Source organism: Varanus komodoensis, unplaced genomic scaffold (genome assembly GCF_004798865.1).
Source record: "Varanus komodoensis strain SLA01 unplaced genomic scaffold, ASM479886v1 scaffold1, whole genome shotgun sequence".
Lineage (NCBI taxonomy): Eukaryota > Metazoa > Chordata > Lepidosauria > Squamata > Varanidae > Varanus > Varanus komodoensis.
Genome location: NW_025335268.1, coordinates 45,811,001 through 45,832,054, shown reverse-complemented (window position 1 = coordinate 45,832,054; position 21,054 = coordinate 45,811,001). Strand labels below are relative to the sequence as shown.

Sequence of the window (21,054 nt, the reverse complement as noted above, 5' to 3'; positions counted from 1 at the left end):
TGTATCTTGACTCAATAAGCTGAGATAAGACTAAGACTTTTGCCCATGCATGCAGCCCCAATGTTCCTCCCTTTGCAGCATGAGCAATCAAATCAATGTTGGTAAGCAGAATTTCCCAGTTCAGACAAAACTGGGAGCTATGGTTGGATGCTTCCTGGTCTGTTTACTCATGCCAAAAAGAAAGGAAGACAGAATAGGCTTTGCACGGTGACAAACACACAAACATTCTGCTTAATATGCAAAGTAGTCCTAAGATCAAAAGGTAAAGAAAACTAATTCTAGTATTATATCCAACATTGTGCAAGATAATCTCACACAGTGCATCTTTCCCTTCCTTCCTGCTGCAGTCCCCTGCAATTGCCCATCCTCCAAAAAGCTTCTTCGGGGTTCTACTTTTTAGGCTAAGCTTTATGGGACTGAACTGAATGTGACAAGTTGCTGAAATTGGGAAACTTGCACATGAAGAGAAGATTCCCCCACCTGATATGAGGCAACTCCCCACTCCTACTGTAGCTCCAAATGACAGAGTCCATAATTTTTGGTAAGCCCGCCCAAAAAGGAGTACAAACGCCTGCGGAAGGAAGGGAGGAAGGAAGGAAGGAAGATATCTGTCACACAAGCTTGCTTTCCTGTCATGCAATGCTGAATATTACTCAGTTCACACATGCACAAGTGGAAGCAAGTCCCTGAATGTGCTACCTCCAGCACACTCCTCATTTCTACGTTCTGGAAACCTGTAATCAGCGCATTCAGGTGTGCAAATGATGTGTTAATCTGGAGAGCTGGATCATTCAGAGGCCGAACAACACAGTGGTTAACTCATGGCTCACTCATTCCAGTGCACATATGGCAAAGAATGATTGCCCTTACATGCAAACTACTTGTGAGAAAAGAAAAAAGTTCATAAAAAAGTTATTCACAGACTGTGCTTTTAAAAGCAATACTGGTCCCACTACAAATTTAGAAATGGCTTACCACCATGATCAGCATTAAGTACTTTTTCATAGCAATGTGGAAACAAAACCCCCAATAGTCATGCACTGAAATACCATTGATATTTCAAGAAAAGGGTCCAGTAAAAAGAAAGTGCTGGATAAAAAGAAAGAAAACAACATGCTCTCTTATCAGAAATCAGAACAACAACAGAGGTATAAGCAAAGAGTCATTAAAAGCATAAATACTACATTAAGGAAAATTAATTCACAGAAATATACATTCAAAGATTTGTTCCCCAGTGTAATTCTTTTAACCATGAATTATTATATATAGCAGTATCATTACATTCATTTTGGAAAAAAATGCTTCCCATTAATTATCTGGAAAAGATTCAGCACCAAAGCACATTATTCCAAAGCTAATGAGTTACCAAATTAATATTTACCTTTACCAATTAGAGAGTAAAACAATAAAAAGGTCTGGAATGCAGTGCTTCTTCAAAACTTTACTAGAAAGTCTGTTAGCCAATATAAAACAGTAATTGGCTTTTTAAAAAGAAATCTATTTCAATTTGCAATGCAAAGTTACCCAGTATAAAATATATTTTTTAATTTTAAAAAATAATCACAATTAGCATTAGTTTGTTGCATTATTGTCTGGTGAAGGCTTTCTTTTGACCTGATTTTACAATGTCATCAGGAGATGGTGATTTGAAGTCAAATGGAGTTATTGCTAAAAAGGGTCCAACTTCGTTAATTTTTACTTCTTGCATCTGGCTGCTGTATAAGAAAGCCTTATGGAGGTTAACAGTTTTGCGCTTACATCTTTTGGGAGGGTAACGAAGACATAAAGTTATAGCAAAAGCTGATGGCCTCGCAGAGAGGGCCTTTATCCATGGAACACTGCCTTCTAAGGCACATGATCTCATTCTCTTTTTGTTTTTCTTGCCTCTTTCAGCTATAAATATTTGCCTCCCCTTCTTTGCAAATACAGCTTCAGGTTCTGGAACCAGTTTGCCTGACTGTACTTCCACAGGTTCTGGAGATAATGCTGATTTTTTAATAAGAACACTTAGATCAATATCTGAATTCACAACTGCTGGCTGCACCGCTTTAGCTACATGAAACCCTGAACAGTTGCTTGTTTCAGGCTTATCCACTTCAATTGATTTTGCAATTAAATCTGAAAGTGAGAGAGTCTCAAGCTCTTTTACTGGAGAAGATTTGGAGACCGTCAGGGAAGATAAAGATCCTGACAGTTCTGTCATTCCAGATGAAATTTGGGGTTGATTGGCTAGCTGGGACAATGATGAATGTCTTAATTCCACTTCTGTGAAGCCTGATGACAATGGATTTTGGAGATGAGACAAAGAACAAGTCTTGTTTGAATTATTTTCTTGGTGTTCCTGCAGAAGATCAGCTAATGATGGACTTTCAGACATGGAAAATATTAAACTCTCAGTCTCTGAACAGCTACTGTTTTGCCCTGGGAGATAGGCCTTATTTTGCAATAGTGGAGGGATGTTTTCAAAATGTTCAGTCTTTTTATTGATCTTGTTATTTATCTTACTATCTAGCACCAAATTCCCCAAAGCACTCATTAAAGCAGGAGGACTGTCCAAACAGCTTGTCCTATCACAATCAGAATTTTTTGGGAGAACAATCAATGTGTGGTCTTGGGCATCTGATGAGTCACCTGTTTCATTAAGCCTAAACAACACCCTCAAGTCCTGAACTCCTTTACAATTAGACTGATTCCAAGAAACATTTTCTGATGGATTTTCTTTTGACAATTCAGCATCTGAACTAATGCGCACATTACATTCTTTGCAAGATTGCCAACCTGCTGCTCCGGTGCTGTCAGCTAATGACAGTGTTACCTGCTTGCTGAATGGTTCATAAAGTGATATGTTATTTCCACTGAATGGTACAGGAAATTCTCCCATGGATTTACAAAAAGATCCTGAGGTTTTCTTTTTGATTGAAGATGTTCTGATATATTTAGGTCTGAATGAAATTTTGTCACTTGGAGTTGAAAAGCTAGGAGATTCAAAATTGTCTATGGGGCACAAGCTAGTGGAATCGGAAGGGTTTTCTACCAAGTTAAGCAAGCTGTTATCATTAGAAAATGTTTCTGAGCAGAATAAGCCTTACCTTACAGGAGCCAACAATTCCAGGACAGAAGCAGGGCCATAGGAAATATAGTTCCAAGTTGTGACAAAGTAGGAAAGGCAACAGCAAAATCAAGGAAAAACATAAAAAGGCATTTAATTAACAAACTTTATTGAAACTATTTGTAAATAATATGCTCAATGATACAGTTTAATAGCTATGCTATTCTAGTAAAAATTCTGGAGCAGCAGTATAGAATTGCTAATTTAGAAAATCACTGCAACATTGCTCTTATCTTTACAGTTGTATAAGGAACAACTAATTCATAACTTAACCACTGTCTACTATCACTATTTCACACAAGATACAGTTTTATTGCTATTTACATTTTTAGAAATCAGTAGAATTATTTGGAAACCTAAGGCCTGACTAACTGAAAATATAATTTATATATATATATGTGACATATTTGCATTGTGTCAGTCAGTTGTTCAACTTATGAAAAACAGAAAAGGTAGATTTTAAAATCCGACACAGTCTGCACCTGCTCAAAAGAGCCATAAACTAAATCCCAGGAAAGTTTAAATGTAAACATACCTTTTGTTGCCTTTCCTGCTATCACTGTATCCTCATTCTTGGTCTTCACATTTTGCTTATTGTCTTGTGCAAGAATGTAATCCAGAGCTTCCTGTACATCAAATTTACTGCTCAATATTGCTTCCACCATCACCTGCTCTGGCACAGAATCTCCAAGCACTTCTCTCATATGGTCAAGGCATGAATCAATCTTCACTAAAAAGAAAAAATCAGGACAAAAACTTTTACATGATAATTGTAAATAAATATTCAGAGAGATACTACAATCATTACCATCTGTATCTCTCAATCATCACCATCTGCATCCAAGAACAAAATTTATTCTCTTGCCTGCCCATCAAGAGTACTGTTTATTTCATCAAGTGGTATAATAATGTTATCAGCTTTAAGGTATGAATAAAAGGCTGAAAATGTCATCATTGTTATCAACATTAATAGCACTCAGTTAAATGCATACATTCATTATTAAATGAATGCATACATTCATCATTCATACATCCAGCATAATTTGTAAATCAATGTGGAGTCATTTAAGCATATACAAATATTGTAATTAGCTTATATAGTTAAAAAAAACCTTTCAGGATTCAGCAGATGGGTGACTATAGCTGTAAGCATTTTAGGTGGTGTGTTTATGAAAACTCTGTTAACTAAAAGCCTTCAACTTTTTAAGAAATATGAGTAAGTTGCTGAAACCAATGATTTAATAAAAGGTTCTTCACCTACAAAAACCCACAAGAGAAATGAAATGTGAGAAGGGACATCCAAAAGATTGCATTGAGCAAACACTTGTATGGGGGGGGGGATGTAGCATTTTCTGTTGAGTGCAGACTTTGAACATTGTGTTTGGGTCCTTCTAGATCAAGGCCTTGGTGAATGATAGAAATGCTGAGTAAATACTGCCTTGGATTCCCAATCTACCGACAGAGGCATGTGTTGGACCAAACATACCAGCAAGTTGACCATGAAACCTAAGCCATGATGGCAGCACCAAACAGCACCTTTTCCATTAGGTACTTTCTTCTCTTAGAATAATACATTTAACCTCTTTGGCAGTAGCGGTAATGGATTAATCCTGTAACTCTCAAGAGCTAGAAGCTAAGTAAATTTCAAGATCCCAAAAAATTATAACCTTATATAATAGCATTTAACATAACTTAAATGTCCAAATTTAATTTGGATTGCAAATACCTTCCGCAGACCAGGACAAGAATATTATGTGTATTTTATGCATTTTGAAGTTGTATAGTTGCTATAAAAAACAAATCAAGGTTCACATCATGCTGCAGTAACCAATAATAAAAATGACTCCTTGAAACAGCTATTCTAGTATTATTATGAAAACACTTTCACCCAGTCATTGGATGACAGGGAGTCATCTGTCAAGCAGACATTGGAGGGAGAGGTCAAAAAAGGACAACCACAGAATGGGAAAAAATGGGGTAAGCAGTACTAGGGAGAGTGTGCAAGTGTTTGGAACTAGCATCGCCAGCCCCAGACCAAATTAGGTTTCACCCAGACAGCAACCCAAAAAACTTGGTGAGTTGTTGGGCCACATCTGGTAACTACTAATCTTCGTGTAAGCTGCCACAAGCAGAGCCTTGCAGAGACCCCTCCCTGACACAAGGGTGGAGGGAGGGAAATGTCCTCCCTGTGCAACTGCCACCACTGCCCATTGCTAGAGCAAGAGTCTGAGTATTTGGTTTGTGCAGATGCTCTGTCAATAGTTTTCTATAAGAAAAGCTGCTAGATGAGATCCTGATCAATTTAGTCCAACATCCAATGTCCTGAGGGACTAGGGCAATGTCTCTAGTAGATTCACCATCAGGGCAGGAAAGAGGTGTGTCCTTAGAGATGGTTGCTAAAGGGGAACTGAGACCAATGCTACAGCGACCCTTCTCTTGACAAAAAATTCCCAGCCTGAACACTGACAATGCAGCTCCAGTGAAAATTGACCCTACCATGGCCTACTGAAGTTCTTTTGTCCATGCTGCAGAAGAGGACCTTCTTAACTTCAGCACTCATTATTTGGAATTATCTCCCCAGGGGGATTAGGCAGATACCAGGAGTGGAGTGCTTCCACTGACATCTGAGGACATTTCCCTGAACCTAGTTATTTTAATTGAAATATTATTGTTTTTATCACTGCTTTAAACACCGGTTTGAGTGAATTTTATCATGATTTTATATTGTAAGCTGCTTCAGGGTTTATTTATTTTTAATAAAAGTGGCACAGAAATGTTACGAAATAAATATATATCAGGTTGCTCCACAAAACCAGATGCATGGGGCTGGGTACAGAAAGGGCTTGCCACATCAGTGCCAGACTTGCTTAAGCTGCACACTTCCCAGCCTGAGTGAACAGAGTCTAACAGTGGTTCTTGAATCACCATGAACTGCATGGAGATGGTTCCCATAAAGGCTCACTGGAAGAGACCTGAAGGATGAATGAACTGATGAGTGAAGGCAGGATGGTGTCTCTTTACTCCAACTGTCCTACTTCTCTCTGATTAGTAAATCTGACAGCTTTGATGTAGAATTCAGTTAATATATCAGTTCTTTCAAATGTATATTGGCAAGTCGATCACATCAGTTTCTTGTACAAAATCATAGCATTTGTATAATCCAGATAAATAAAGCATGAATCGAACATATGATTTTTCTAGAATTACCTTTTTCAACTTCAGTTAGCTGGTGTCTGGAGACACAATTGCCTTTATCTTCATAACCATATTCTTCTAATCTCTCAGCAAATGCTGATGGATTATCTCGTCTTGAATAGATAAACTGAGCAGCTATAATATAAATTAATGTATTTATTTTATAAATCACCTTGTAACATAAGTCACTTTGTATTCATAATTCTTCCAGGCTAATTCAAAAAATACACTACACAATGTTACTTCTTAAATTTTGCAGTGAAGCAGGTATTTACTGTTTATAGGTCTATTCACTGTAGACCTTTCTGTAAATTTCAATCAAATTTCTAGTTTGTCTTTATTTTGAAAAGTCAGATTCCAATTATGATAGAAACAAGGTGAAGACAATGAATCTTGCTTTGGAATATTTAATTTGATTAAAAATAACTAAAAGTAATTTGTTTCTGAAATACTCATACAGTCAGAGATAAAAACAAAATTAGCTTGTGATCAGACCAATGGTCTTAAAGCAGTGGAGAATAACTTGTATGCAAAAACATCTGGAGGGTGACATCTTCCATAAACTCTAACCAAGGGTGAAGGACAACAGGAATTGTAGGCCAAAACATCTTAAGGACCACAATGTGCTTATCCTTGCTCTAAGGGATACTGAGATTTGTCAGTATGAAAAAATTAAGAGAGATTAATTCTAATTCAGAGTCTAAAAGCAATCTTAAGCAAGTCCCTTTAGTAATTTCCATCTTCATTCTTCCATGTGCTACTTCACCAAGCTATGCTGCCAAAAGGGGGGGGGGGGGAATACATATTCTTACCTGTCATCTATGATGAGGAGAAAGCCCTTTCATATCTGCAGTTCCCTATTTATTTATTGAAATTATATACCGCTTCAATAGTCCTACAGGACCCTCTGAGCGGTTCACAATCAATAAAAAACAGATAATAAAACAGTTAAAATAGTATAAATTTAACAGTAATATAAATGTAACAGATATAAAAGCTGAGAAAATTAATCAAAACATGGAGAATTAAAATCATAACAAATTCCCTTTAAAATCATTACAAGAAAAGTCAAATTTTAAATATCTGGAGAATAAAACTATTGTTGCCTGGCACCAAAAGTAGTTGTAATGAAGGCACTAGGTGAATTATTCTAGTGGGTTCCATAGGTGGGCTGCAATCACCAAAAAAGCCTTTCTTCTGTTTGCCATGTTCCTCACCTCCTTAAAGGATGGCTCTTTCCAAAGGGCTCTGAACCTGATCTAAGGGGTCAAATACATACATATGGGAGAAGGCCGTCCCTTTGCCTCAAGGAGGGCAGCAAGCAATAATAGCTGAATAATAAACTAACCTGTTGAAGGTGAAATGCAATAATCATCCTCTACAGACTGTCCATAAAGGTCATCTTCTTCAAAGTCTAAGAGCAAAGACACAATTAACCTTTATGTAAGTGCAATTTTAGAGTGCTTGTTTGTATGCATCACTGGAACAATAAGCCATGCTATAGCTTACAGGCACTTCCACACAGAACCTTTTACTCACTTGCACTCAGAAAACAAATTTCTGAAACACAAAAAATACAAATTCCTGTGTCCATAACATCTACTGTGTCATGATCCAATACTTAGCTTTGTTTCAAGGATGGATATACATCAAGTAGATTTAGGCTATTCTCTTATATATACTGCTGGCTACATACTCAATAGATTTCCTTGAGGAAAACAGTGTTCCCAAATTCTACAAACAGCCAGTTGGGAATCGGTGAAGGCATGCAAACTACAAATACACATGCAAAATAAGACTGCCTTCATATTTTTTGTTATGTATTAGTGATTTGTCTTATTTGTGGCAGGATATTTTTTGCTGCAAGAGTCTGAGTTAACACTGTGGTAGAAAATGTATGCATTTAGGGCATATAATCTTAATTCAGTTGATTAATACAGGCATACCTCAGAGGTACTGTAAGTTCAGTTCCAGACCACCATGATAGAGTATTACAATAGAGTGAGTCACGCAAATGTTTTCGTTTCCAAGTGCATGTAAAAGTTATATTTATACTACACTGTAATCTATTAAAAATGTAATAGCATTATGGCTTAAAAAAATGAACATAACTTAATAAAAATACTGTATTGCTAAAATATGCTAGCCATCATTCGGACCTTCAGCAACTTGTAACCTTTTTGTTGGTGGAAGGTCTTAAGGTCTTGCCTCTATGTCCGTGGCTACTGAAGGTTGGGATAGCTGTAGCAATTTCTTAAAGACAGACAACAATGAAGTTTGCCACACTGATTGATTTTTCTGTAGCACATGATGCTATTTGATAGTATTTTACCTGCAGTAGAACTTTTTTCAAAATTAGAGCCAATCATCTCAAACCCTACCAGTGCTTTATCAATTAAGTTTATGTAATATTCTAAATGAGTTGCATTTCAGCAGTCTTCACAACATCTTCACCAGGAAGAGATTCCATCTCAAGAAGTCCCTTTCTTTGTTTGTCCATAAGAAGCAACTCCTCATCCATTAAAGTTTTATCATGAGATTGCAGCAATTCAGTCTTCAGGATCTACTTCTAATTCTAGTTCTCTTGCTATTTCAATCACATCTGCAGTTATTTCTGCCACTTAAATCTTGAACCCCTCAAAGTAATTCATGAGGCTTATCAACTTTTTCCAAACTCCTGTTAATGTTGATATTTTGACCTCTTCCCATGAATCACAAATGTTCTCAATGGCATCTAGAACAGTGAATCCTTTCCAGAAGGCTTTCAATTTACTTTGTCCAGATCAATCAGAGAAATCACTATCTATGGCAGCTCTTCCTTTCACCTGAACACTCAAGAGGCCACTGAAATTATTGGTCTAATTTCAATATTGTTGTCTCTCAGGGAACAGGGAGGGCCAAACAGAGGGAGAGAAATGGGAATGGCTGGTAGGCAGAGCAGTCAGAACACATGCAACATTTATCAATTAAGTTTTCCATCTTATATGGGTGCAGTTTGTTGTGCCCCAAAACAATCAGAATAGCAACATCTATGATCAATGATCACAAATCACAATAAATAGAGATGAAAAAGTCTAAAATAGCAGGAAAATATGACACAGACAAGAAGCAAGCAAATGCTGTCAGAAATATGATGTCAACAGACTTGCTCAACACAGGGTTTTCACAAACCTTCAATTTGTTAAAAAAAATAAAACAATGCAATGAGGTATGCCTGTATACATTTTCTGACTGCAGAATTTGAGGAGTTTTAGCAAATACCAGTTTTAACACTATAGCTTACCAAGGAGTTTTTAGCACTATAAATAAGCCATTCCTCAATGGACCCAATTTATTATTGACAAAAATGCAGAAAGTACAGTATTACTCTGCAATTATCTCTTGGAGGTCAAATAAATTTTATTCCTGAGACTATATACATAGTCCAAACTCTCCAATAATAATTGCTAGCATTTTATTAAGATGGATCAGTTGTTTACTGCATTTATGAGTTTAACTTCCCATTTTTAAAGAAAAGCAACAAAAAGTCTTGTGGAAACAAATTGTACGAATTTATACATGAACTTTCATGAACTATAATCCACTAAGATCCCTTCAGCTATCCTAATTTATCACTGAACATTTGCTTACTGATGTAACGATATATTATTGTAAAATCAATTTCAGTATTACAAACTGAATTCTGTTAGAAATGATACATTTAGCATCACTGATTGCCCTGGCATAACATTAAGCATATCATCTGAGTCAGACACGCCACCTATCATCAAAGAAGATGAATGACAAATTTGGTTACAATGTCCTTATTAGAATTTGACCGATATAAACATTTGTTGTTGTCAGTATAGGGCAAACCTAGATTATGTACTGAGTCTTAAAAATTGGAAAGACTAAATTGTGCTGTTATGATTTGATAGTATTTCATGAATAACTGCAATATTTTGTTAAAAATTTGATTCAACTTAACAATATATCCAGTCATGCCCACTGGTTCAAATCCTTGGGCCAGGTGCATACATTGTATCTGAAGTAGAATTTGGAACCAAAATGGAATCAGTCTATTTACTAACTGCAAGATAGTTAAATAAGGCAAGTAATTATTTTATAGCCTATGATATTCTTTAGTTGAAAAACTTTACAAAAGCCACATTTCAAATCAAACAGCTCACAATCAATTTTCAAAGCTCATACAACATATTACTCTGTACTTCATATTCACTGTTATAGAAATCTGGCTATGCACATACAGTTTACCATTGCATCTATTAACATGAAGCCCATCTAAAGCAGTATTATTACACATTCCAGCCTGACTTTAAATATTATGGGTATAAACCATTCTAAGTTAAGCACTTTTGTGCTTTTTATCTGGTCAATGATCTTAGTTCCCTTCACTCTAAATGTACAAATATTTATACATGTTAAGCTCACTCATTTGAGTGAGCTTAACATGATCTTAACTTTTGCACAAAAATACACAAGACCTAGAAATGCTCAGCTCTGGATACATTTTGCCCTTTTTTCCTTTTACGCAAGATATTTGGTGTGTGGGGGGAGGTGGGGGGGCAGGGTGGTTATTTCTCACCATTTGGAAATTTATCATATGACCATCAGTTTTGGCTGGTGTTCTAACGAAGAAGAAACTGCATAAAATCCTTTCATGAACTCAATTATGAATAAAATGTTGCTCTGGACCTTGCAAAGAAAAAAGTACTTCGCAAATGTGAGTTATGATGCAAGTAAGAGAAGGCTTTAATAATTTTGTCCTTCAATGTTAGCAGTGTTCTTACCAATTAAATTGCATTATCTTCCTATACACTGGTTAATAATTATGACACTGTAGTATTTTATCAACATTTATTCCGATGTGTTAAGTCCAGTATTTATAATTTCAATAGGGGATTACACATTTATATAAAATGAGTAAAGTATTATGAAAAAGCACTTCTTTTGGAAGCAAGTCTTTTTACAAAACCTTGCTTTACAGGCTAAATCAACGAACATGCCTTTTAAAACACAATACAGAACAAGTAAACACAAGAGCTGCTGTAAAGCCAAAAGGCCCACATACACTCGACTGACATGTTTTCTGTACAGCCAGGATTTTATTACGTCCTTTCAGCACTGGCCAATTAGTGGCCCTGCTTGCAGCCTTGCCTTCTGTACCTTAGCATCCACCAATCACAGGTACATCATTACTAATCATTCAGGCTGCAAATGAGTCGTTTCACTTAATTATCTGTTGCTCCACTTCCATGTCTTTGCATTCTGGGGAGCGGGTTGACTGGCACTTGGTGACAACAGAAACAACTGCACTCATCATCACAAAGTGCAGTTTCTAACGTCAATGAGAAGTCATATATACGAAAATGTACGAGGGCCCATATGTGCGAGAAGTCCCATGTACGAAAATACAAAATGGATGCACCACAGTCAGGGTATTAGCTGGGATTCAAGCCCCAATGCCCTTCTGCTCTGTGGTGCTCTTTGCAATGAACCACCTGACAACACTTTTAAAGGCACGAAGGCTGACTCATGAGGGGCCACCCCCACAACTCGACCATGCGCCAAGCGCCTCCACAAAGCCCCCGACGTTTGCCCCCTTTTCTACCTCCTCTTCTCCGGCTACCATACCACCCCCCCTCCTACCCCCGCCGCCCAGTAGCCACACGTATCCCAGGCACGCTAGTGACGTCACTAACACTTTCCCTCCTTACTCCCCTCCCACCAGCGGCCTAGCAAGGCTACTGCCACAAGGGCCTTTTCGAGAGGGAAAGAGGATCTTCTTAGACTCAGCAGCTCTCTACCTTCGTCGTAGTTATAGCCACGCACGTTCCTGTGCCGGGCCATAGCGAGCGCACCGGTGGAGACCTGAAACAGAGGGGAAGAGGCTAGGCCTCCTGAACCCCCTTAGCGTTGGCCCCTGCAGCGCCCCCGAGTCAACATGTTGCTGGCTTGGGCCTACCAGGTGTCGCCCCGCCCTCCGCTCTCCTCACGCATGCGCTACTCGAGCTACCCGCTTTCCGCCCTTCCTGTCCGTGAGTGCGCATGCGCGACTCTACAGTACGTTTGAACGGTTAGCGCCGTGTGGGTCAAGCTGAATGTGGAGTGGGGACTACGCACTGCCCTCGTCCGGTCTGGCGTGTCCTTGTTTGTGGGCGCTTACCTGATGTGACGTCAGATATCCTGCCCGCTCACTCAGCGGCGCACGGCCAATCAGAGCCACGCCCGGGGGCCCGCCTCTTGCTCAAAGCCAGCCTGCCTGTTTGCTTGATTGGCGTGTTTTGTAAGCGCGGCGTGCGAGTTTTCTCGGGAGAAAGTCTCTGAGTTCAGTGGGGTTTCTCTAGGGGTGCAGCCATATTCTCTCAGCACCAGCTTCTAGGCTAGATACACGTGCACAAGTGAAATCAGAAAGGGCACTTTCCCCCGCTTCGCGTCATGCTCACTGACTGCCTGTATTGGTGGCATGATTCTTCCAGGGCTATTCATTGTACGAAGGATCACGTAGGCTTCACAAGTTTTAAGTTCCATCTATCTGTGACCAGATAGGCCACCCAGCCAGGTGTTTGGATAGTGTTATTAGATGATATATAATATTATCGGACCCGGATCCGAGGTGGGCACTCCCCCCAGTAGATAATTTACACGTAATAGCTGTTAAAAAGCTTTCTGTGTATTAAAGAGCTGGCTTTGTCCGCGCCCCGCCCCCCTCGGCTCCAGACGTGATTGTTACCATATTGTTAGAACAATATAGGGCGACATACTTTTAGTATCACAACAGCTTTGTAAGGTAGGTTAAGCGGAAGGAATAAGTAGCCCACGACGGCCACCCAAAAGGTTTCCTTGGTGAAGATGCAGTCTGATACATACTTGCCTGGCAAGCTTATTGAATTTAGTGAAACTTACCACTGATTAGATGCGTACAAGATTGCATGGTACTTTGCAAGCTCAAGGAGACCTTTCAAATCTCATTTTCACAGCTGCCTCATTGCATGGTGTCAGGTATGCCTCTTTCGTTTAGTAGACACTCTGTCTGAAAAATGGGCTTAATTCTACCTTATCTCATGCAGTTATTTGGAGGAAGAAAGAAAGAGATAGCAAGATTTCACATGACAGAAAAGCTAGAGAAAATCTTAGAAACGGGGCAGTATAAGTTGTTTGTTAGAATGCATTCTTATTTCATTCAGTGACTGTATTAACCAAGGAAAATGGGCCAGATTGTGAACTTGTTAGCACATAAACTTCTTAAGGCTGTTGTAGAGTTCTATTGCCCACTGCTAAAACCAATACACTATCTTTTAAGGACTAATCTTTTATGACAGATGCATTCTCCATTTTATAAATCTACATGAAAACCTATCTGATAAAAGTTCATGCCTGCAGTATGGTGATTCTTTTATATCAATGTGCTTGTCACTCTTCCCTTAAAAAAAAAAAGCAATACCACAAAGTTGGGTGGATATTGAAAATATGCAAGGTCTTGATAATGAGACACATTGCCCACAAATTTTAAGAGAGACAGTTTACCAACATATATACATATATCGGACATATTAGCTTCTTGTAGTAATAAGCATGCTCTTTAACACAATGTGCCTAAAAAATTCAGTTTATGTAATTGTGATAACCCCTCATGGTACTGCACGTCACATATGGCATCATATATTTCCATATTTTCCATGTAAATAATGTGATGGTGAGAAGCAGACCTTTCTGAGTAGCCTTGTACAAACCATTACATTCTATCTTCATTTCTGCCCCTGCAGAAATTAGAATAATAATCTCACACAATTGTTGAAAGGGTGGTAATAGAACGTATGTTCCAGGTAAGATGGCTGTCATGTGACCACTGTTCTTTGCTATATTTAGTTCCTATTCCATCCTTCATGCTACACAGTTCTGTTGAATGAGTGAAAGGTTTGTACTGTTGGGTGTTTATTTTTTCCACTCACTGCCTATACTTTTCTCCACTGAGGGTTGTTTGCTTTCTTCACTGTTACTTTAACTTCCTAAAGTCTTAGCAGAGAACAAGCTCTGGGGATATAATCTGGGGCTACCTATGTTATTTATTTGGATATTTCTATGTTGCATTTCAAGGCAGAATGGTCTCTCAGGTTCACAAGTGAATGCTAAAACAGTCTAAAAGATAAAGATACAGATCACAATAAAATATAAAAACATTTTACAGCAACAATAGAATCCTCATGCAATCAAAAACTGGTAGTTGAGAAGCTTTGTTTCTAAGAAATGTTTATGGAGATCTTGTATAATAGGACAGCATGCAAAAGCTTTTAATAAATAAATAATTAATGGCAGGGGACCATGCCTTTTTGTATTCTTCATATTTCAGTGTGTGGTATGAAGTGTGTGTGCTCTTTGTTTTATAGAGATCTGCCCTGACATATTGTGTCTGAGTGTCTAAAATTTTGGATGAATTTAAGGCAGAATAGGTACCATGGAAGCTGTGGGAACCTTTCTTGGCACTTCCTCAGGTGCCTTACTTGAATACAACAGAATACTAGCGGAGTTGGAAGAAGCCTATAGGGCCATCAAGTCCAACCCTCTGTTCCACATGTGGTCATCCAGCCAGCTGCAGGCCCACATCTTTCCAGCACAAGTATAGGATGTCAGCTGTTATTTATTTATTTATTTGGAATACTTATATGCCACCCCATTCGCAAAAGCCTCAGGGCAGCTTCCAATACAAATAAATAGCTATACAAATACATAAAAAACTGGAAACATCCCGGCATAAATATAAAATCAATAAATAAATTCAACAATTAAAATAACGTTTAAATAAAAAGGTCTTGGCCTGGCGCTGAAAAACAAACGACGGCGCCAGGTGGACCTCTCAGGGGAGCACATTCCATAAGTGGGGCGCCACTGCAGAGAAGGCCCTCCTCCGGGCACTCACCCTCCTAGTATCTTTCACGGAGGGTTCCCAGAGAAGGGCCTCTGCTGCCGATCTCAAGGGGCGGGAGGGCAGATATGGATGCAAGCACTCCTTTAGATAACCAGGTCCCAAGCCGTTGAGGGCTTTATAGGTGATAACCAGCACCTTGAATTGGGCCCAGACTTCGATGGGGAGCCAGTGAAGCTGACGGAGGACTGGGGTTGTATGAGCACAATGCCCAGTCCCCATCAGCAACCTGGCAGCTCTATTTTGCACCATCTGAAGTATCCGGACCGTCTTCAAGGGCAGCCCACGTAGAGCATGTTACAGAAGTCTAATAGGGAAGTTACCACTGTATGGGTCACTGTCACCAGGCAATCATTTTCCAGGTAGGGACGCAGCTGATGGATCAGCTGAAGCGGAAGGAAGGCGCTCCTCACCACCACCGTCACCTGAGCTGCTAACGACAGCTCTGGGTCGAGGAGCACTCCCAAGCTGCGGACCCTGTCCCTAAGAGGGAGTGCAACCCCGTTCAGGACAAGGTCCAGGTCCCCTACCCTGAAGCCTGAACCGCCTACCAACAGGACCTCCGTCTTGTCTGGATTGAGCTTCAGTTTATTGGCCCTCATCCAGCCCATTGCCTCGGCCAGGCACCGGTTCAGTACAGCCACTGCCTCACCTTGATTGGTTGAAAACAAGAGGTAGAGCTGGGTATCATCAGCGTACTGATGATTCCGCAGCCCACACCTCCTGATGACCTCTTCCAGTGGTTTCATGTAGATGTTGAATAGCAAGGGGGACAAAATGGATCCCTGCGGAACTCCATGGCATAGCTGCCATGGCGCAGAGCCATAGTCCCCCAGCACCACCTTCTGGAATCAGCCATTGAGATAGGAGCGGAACCACTGCAAAGCAGTGCCTCCTACTCCCAATCCCGCTAGCCTATCCAGAAGGATACCATGGTCGATGGTATCGAAAGCCACCAAGAGGTCCAGGAGGACCAACAGGGACACACTCCCCGTCTCTCTCCCTGCACAGGTCATCATGCAGGGCGACCAAGGCAGATTCAGTACCATACCCGGGTCTGAAGCCGGACTGAAATGGGTCCAGATAATCGGTCTCATCCAAGAGTGCTTGGAGATGTCCCGCCACCACCCGCTCTAACACCTTGCCCAGGAACGGGATGTTGGCCACCGGTCTATAATTGGTGGCTATCTCTGGATCCAGGGATGCCTTCTTTAGGACTGGCCGGACTATTGCCTCCTTTAAAGGGGCAGGTACCCGGCCGTCCCTCAGAGAGGCGTTGACAACCTCCAGTATCCAGGCCCCTATCCCGTGCTTGGCCTTGTTAAGTAGCCAAGATGGGCAAGGGTCCAATAAGCAGGTGGTGGGACGTACTTGTCCAAGCACCTTGTCCACATCATCAGGCCGCAATAACTGGAACTCATCCATCAATTTTGGACCAGACGGCAACATCGGCACCTCCCCAGCAGGCTCTGAGTAACTAGTGGAGTCCCGCTAGTGACGAATCTGAGTGAATTTCTCCTTAAAATGCTTGGCAAAGTCGTCACAGCAGGTTGTCAAGGGTGGTACGGGGTCTTTCTTGGGGCCTGGATGAACCAGCCCTTGTACCACCCAAAACAGCTCCGCCAGATGGCATTGTGAGGAGGCAATGGAAGCAGAGAAGAATTTCTTTTTCACCACCCTCACCACCACAGCATAGGCTCAATAATGAGCTCTCAAGTGTGTTCGGTCAGATTCATCCCATGATTTCCTCCACCTATGCTCTAGACGTCTCCCAACCCACTTCATCATCCGTAGGTCAGGTGTATACCAGGGGGATGAACGGGCTCTGCCAGGCAGGAGAGGACGCTTAGGAGCGATCATGTCAATAGCCCTGGTCATTTCCCCATTCCACAATTCGACCAGGGCATCGACAGGAGCACCAGCCTTATCAACCGGAAATTCCCCCAGGGCCTTCAGGAATCCATCCGGATCCATCCAGCTCTGGGTGCGGACCAACACAATCGGGTCCGCACCCTTACAGAGGGAAAGACCACTCTCGAGCTCAAACCTCACGAGGAAGGTTACCGCCCCATCATGCTATGTGCAATCTCTTTCCATATGTCTTCTGGGGAAGACCCTGAATGTTTTTTGGGGCACCCTCTGTATTCCTTGAACCAATTTGCAGAGTGTGATTTTTCTGGTACAGTTCAAGGTAGAGCCTATCAACTTTGTTTTGATCAGTGGCACCTCTGGAGGCCAATTGATGGCTGCTTATTCTTACTGAAAATGTGTATCCAAAGCATAGATAGCTATGCGGGGAAAGGTTTATTAAATTTCACAGTACACACAGCAAGTATCAGCCACTTTCTTGATTGGTGCTGCAATAATAAACATGAATTAATAGCACTTAGATTTGTTTTTCCTCCCAAATCCTTTTCCTAATTGTATTATTTCCTTTATAATACAAGCCTATAGGCAGGAACAGTCTTACTGCTTACCTGTACAAGATGTCCTTGGAGCCTAGGAGTGATTGAAAAATAGGGGTATAATGTTTTAAACAATAAAATCAATAAAGTATTGCTTAAGTCAATAGCAACTTGTTTTATTTAAGGAATAGTGAATAGTCCAATTACATTTTCTGAGTTTGTACCATAAATGGATCTCACACAGAATAACATTAGAACATTATTTTGCATTGAAAATGTTTTTAACAAGTTTCTAATATTTCAGGACATTAGAAAGATTAGATTAACCGTCACTGTACAAACAATTGTCTGGCCAAGTGTTTACTTAATCTCTTTTCAGTCTTATTGCTATATACTAAAGTCAAAGTTTGAAGTATTGTATCTAATCAGTCACACATAACCCACCATGTCTTAAGTTGGCATCTGGAGAGTAAAAAGACAGGAGAAAAGTCTTTGTTTAAATATTTAATTGATGCGCCTTGATGTCATCTAAAAAAGGAAATAGGTAGCATTAAGTTGTCAGCTATAGATAAATGGAATAACAGAACAATTAATATTGGAAGCAGTTTATCAGTGTTTCAGCTGGGATGCATGTACAGAGTAGAATGCTACTTAACTAGCCAACTGCTTATAATAGAGTAAATTAATACAGAACAGTGCGATATGTCCTTTTCTCTTTGATGTGAATGGTAGTTGGCTACAATATAGTACCATTGTGAATTAATAGATAAGCTCTTTAACTTTTCCCTTGTCTCTAGTACTGTTCATACTTGAATAATCATTAATGCAATTAGGCAATCTTTTCCTCCTGAAAGTGTTTATGAAGTGATGAGAAGAGATAATCACATATGAAGTGTATAATAGGATAGAGAAAAAGTATATGTTGTTGGTTGACTGAATGACTTAAACCTACGCATTTTTATTTGGAAATCCTACAGAATTTAATGCAATTGCATCCCAGGTATTGTATTACAATTCTAGGCCTGCAGTGTTACAACAGTCTCAGTTTCCTTGGTTTAATGTCATTTCTGTCCCTAACCTTTCAAACATATTCCTTGGATCTTGCTTTTTCTTCAGCCAGATGAAGCACCACCTATTGTTGTTATCCAGCCACTTTCTTACTAAGTCTGCAGAATCCACATAAAATTTGCACAAGTATTCTAGAAAGTAAAGTATGATGATCATCTTTCATAGAGAAGGTAATAACTATGGGAACTGCAGCTTACTTGCCTTAATCATACTTTATTTAAAGCATTTGTACTTTGTTTTGTGCTATTTTAGGTTCCCAAGGTAGCTTACAATGACCTTTTTTAAAGGCATAGGGTGCCATGCAACAGTGTTATTCTTCAAACTGAAATAGTGCTAGCAAAGCTCCCCCAAAGCAGTTGCACAGCAGGCTTCACATTAAATTACCGTATTTTTCGCTCTATAAGACGTACTTTTTCCCCCCTCAAAAGTAAGGGGAAATGGCTGTGCATCTTATAGAGCTAATGTGTGTGTGCCCGACACCTGGGATGCTGCCGGCCACCAGGGGGAGAGGTGCGGAGGAGGAGGAGCCACGGGCTTTAACCCACCGGCCGCACGGAGGGATGGACTGCTCACCCCCACCGCCCGGGAAGACCTGCTGCCGCTGCCACACCGCCCAGAAGACCACCACCGGCATGCTACCGGCCCCATGTGGCACCGCCTGGCCGGCATGCGCTCGGTGCACCCTGCTCCGCCCCCCTCCTCCAGGCGCAGGTGAGAGCTGTTAATCACAGGTCGGTGTGTGTTTTCAAATGGCAACCCGTCTTTTAATGAAGCCCATGGGGAAGTGATGGGGAATGTGCCTGTGATTATCAAGAAGCTTTCCATGGATCAGTTATCTGTTAGTTGATCAGACACATTTTTTTCAGGATCAGTGGATATTTGAACAGCATTACCTTCGTGTATGAAGTTTATTCTTCAAAGGCTACTTAGTCTGCTGTGTGTTTGATTTACCGTACAATATCTCATTTTTTGTCAGAAGTTTTTTTTCTATTATTTACTAGTAGGGCAGCGTGGACATTACTGGCTTTTTTAGATTTGTTATTGAATTGTCTGCAGCAGCTCTTGTATAACTGGTGTAGACTGTGGATTCCTTCATTAATTCCACTACTAAGAAAGTGATGTCAGTGATTGTGAGCAATAGTGCTTCATAAATTCTGACTCTAGTGATGATGAGTTCTATAGGTTCAACAAAAACTAGAAGAGTACTTTAAAGTCTCTCTTTTGTTAATGACAGTGAAGATGGTTCTTAGTCAATAAATACCACCTTTTTAGGAGGAGTATGCAGAATTAGCAATAAGAACAAAGTTCTAGAAGACCAACTTTTGTCCCTATGGTATCTTAAGGACTGCCTGCTCCCATATGCATCAATTTAATCATTAAGATCTTCAGAAGCTTTTTTCTGATTACCCTGCATTCAAAGATCAGGCAGACTTTCTTCAGGGAGAAGCCCTTTAATGTGGTCATGCCCAAATTGTAGACTATCTTCTGAAGATATCTGTATCTGGGGCCTACTTTGTTAATTTTATGTGCCAAATCAAAACCATTTTATTTGCCCAATCTTTTAATTCCAATTTGTTTTTGTTGTCCTGCAGGTTTACTGCTGTTCTGTGTTATTACAGTTTTATTATTCTTCTGTTGTTTATGTTATTCATGTACTTTAAATTTCTTCCTTGAAAGTCAGTTTTATTATACAATAAATCCTCTTCCATCAGTGAACTGTTTAGAGGTGAAACCCTAAATCAAACTCCTTTGGAACTCAGTGAGACTCGCTTCTCCATAAACAGGTATAGGATTGGTCTGCTAGCTACTTCAGTGCTCTTCTAATGTGAACTTTTTTGCTCTTCCAGTATTAAATCACAGCAGGTTAACAGAGGTTGACAAGGTTAAGCACTTCTAAATGTTAATTACACATGATCTCTTTAAATCAGCAAAGGGAGAGAAGTTGCACTGTTTGGGGGTAGTGAATGGATAGAAGTGTTATTCAGAGTAACACACTTTACCCTAAACTGTCTGTTCAAGAGATATGCATATTCATTTATTTATAGTCTCTTGCTGAGTGCACCTCTCACACACTTAATTTTGTGAACAAATAGTTTCCCTGGGATAGAGAAGTGTGTGTTTGTAAGCACTGTCACATGGCAAGTAGCACCTGCTGAGAGCAATAAAGAGCAACAGCTTGTGCCCTGCTAGGAATGAAGAGCTGTAGTTGTGGGCTGGTTGTTGCTTCCTCACAGCAAACCCTTGATCCTTTCACTACAAAAAATTTGCATACTTTATACAAAGTGTGCAGAACAGCAGATAGTAGGGGATGGTTCATACTTGAGTACACAGCTGAAGGTGTTAACCTGATTAGC

General features: G+C 40.0%; 1 protein-coding gene across 3 annotated transcripts in view; it reads right to left on the bottom strand.

Moving 5' to 3' along the window:
* The window catches only part of HBS1L (HBS1 like translational GTPase), a 44,148-nt gene extending 31,837 nt beyond the window's left edge, over positions 1 to 12,311 (bottom strand). Inside the window, exons 1-5 of one of the 3 annotated variants that reach the window (XM_044424047.1) lie at positions 12,112 to 12,311; positions 7,653 to 7,718; positions 6,317 to 6,439; positions 3,645 to 3,839; positions 2,779 to 3,084 (exon numbers count right to left, since the gene is read on the bottom strand). In XM_044424047.1, the coding sequence (XP_044279982.1) occupies positions 2,779 to 3,084; positions 3,645 to 3,839; positions 6,317 to 6,439; positions 7,653 to 7,718; positions 12,112 to 12,154 (733 nt within the window). In that variant the 5' untranslated portion in view covers positions 12,155 to 12,311. The other 2 variants (XM_044424057.1, XM_044424065.1) reach the window with 2 other exon arrangements.
* Between the last annotated feature and the right edge of the window lie 8,743 nt (positions 12,312 to 21,054).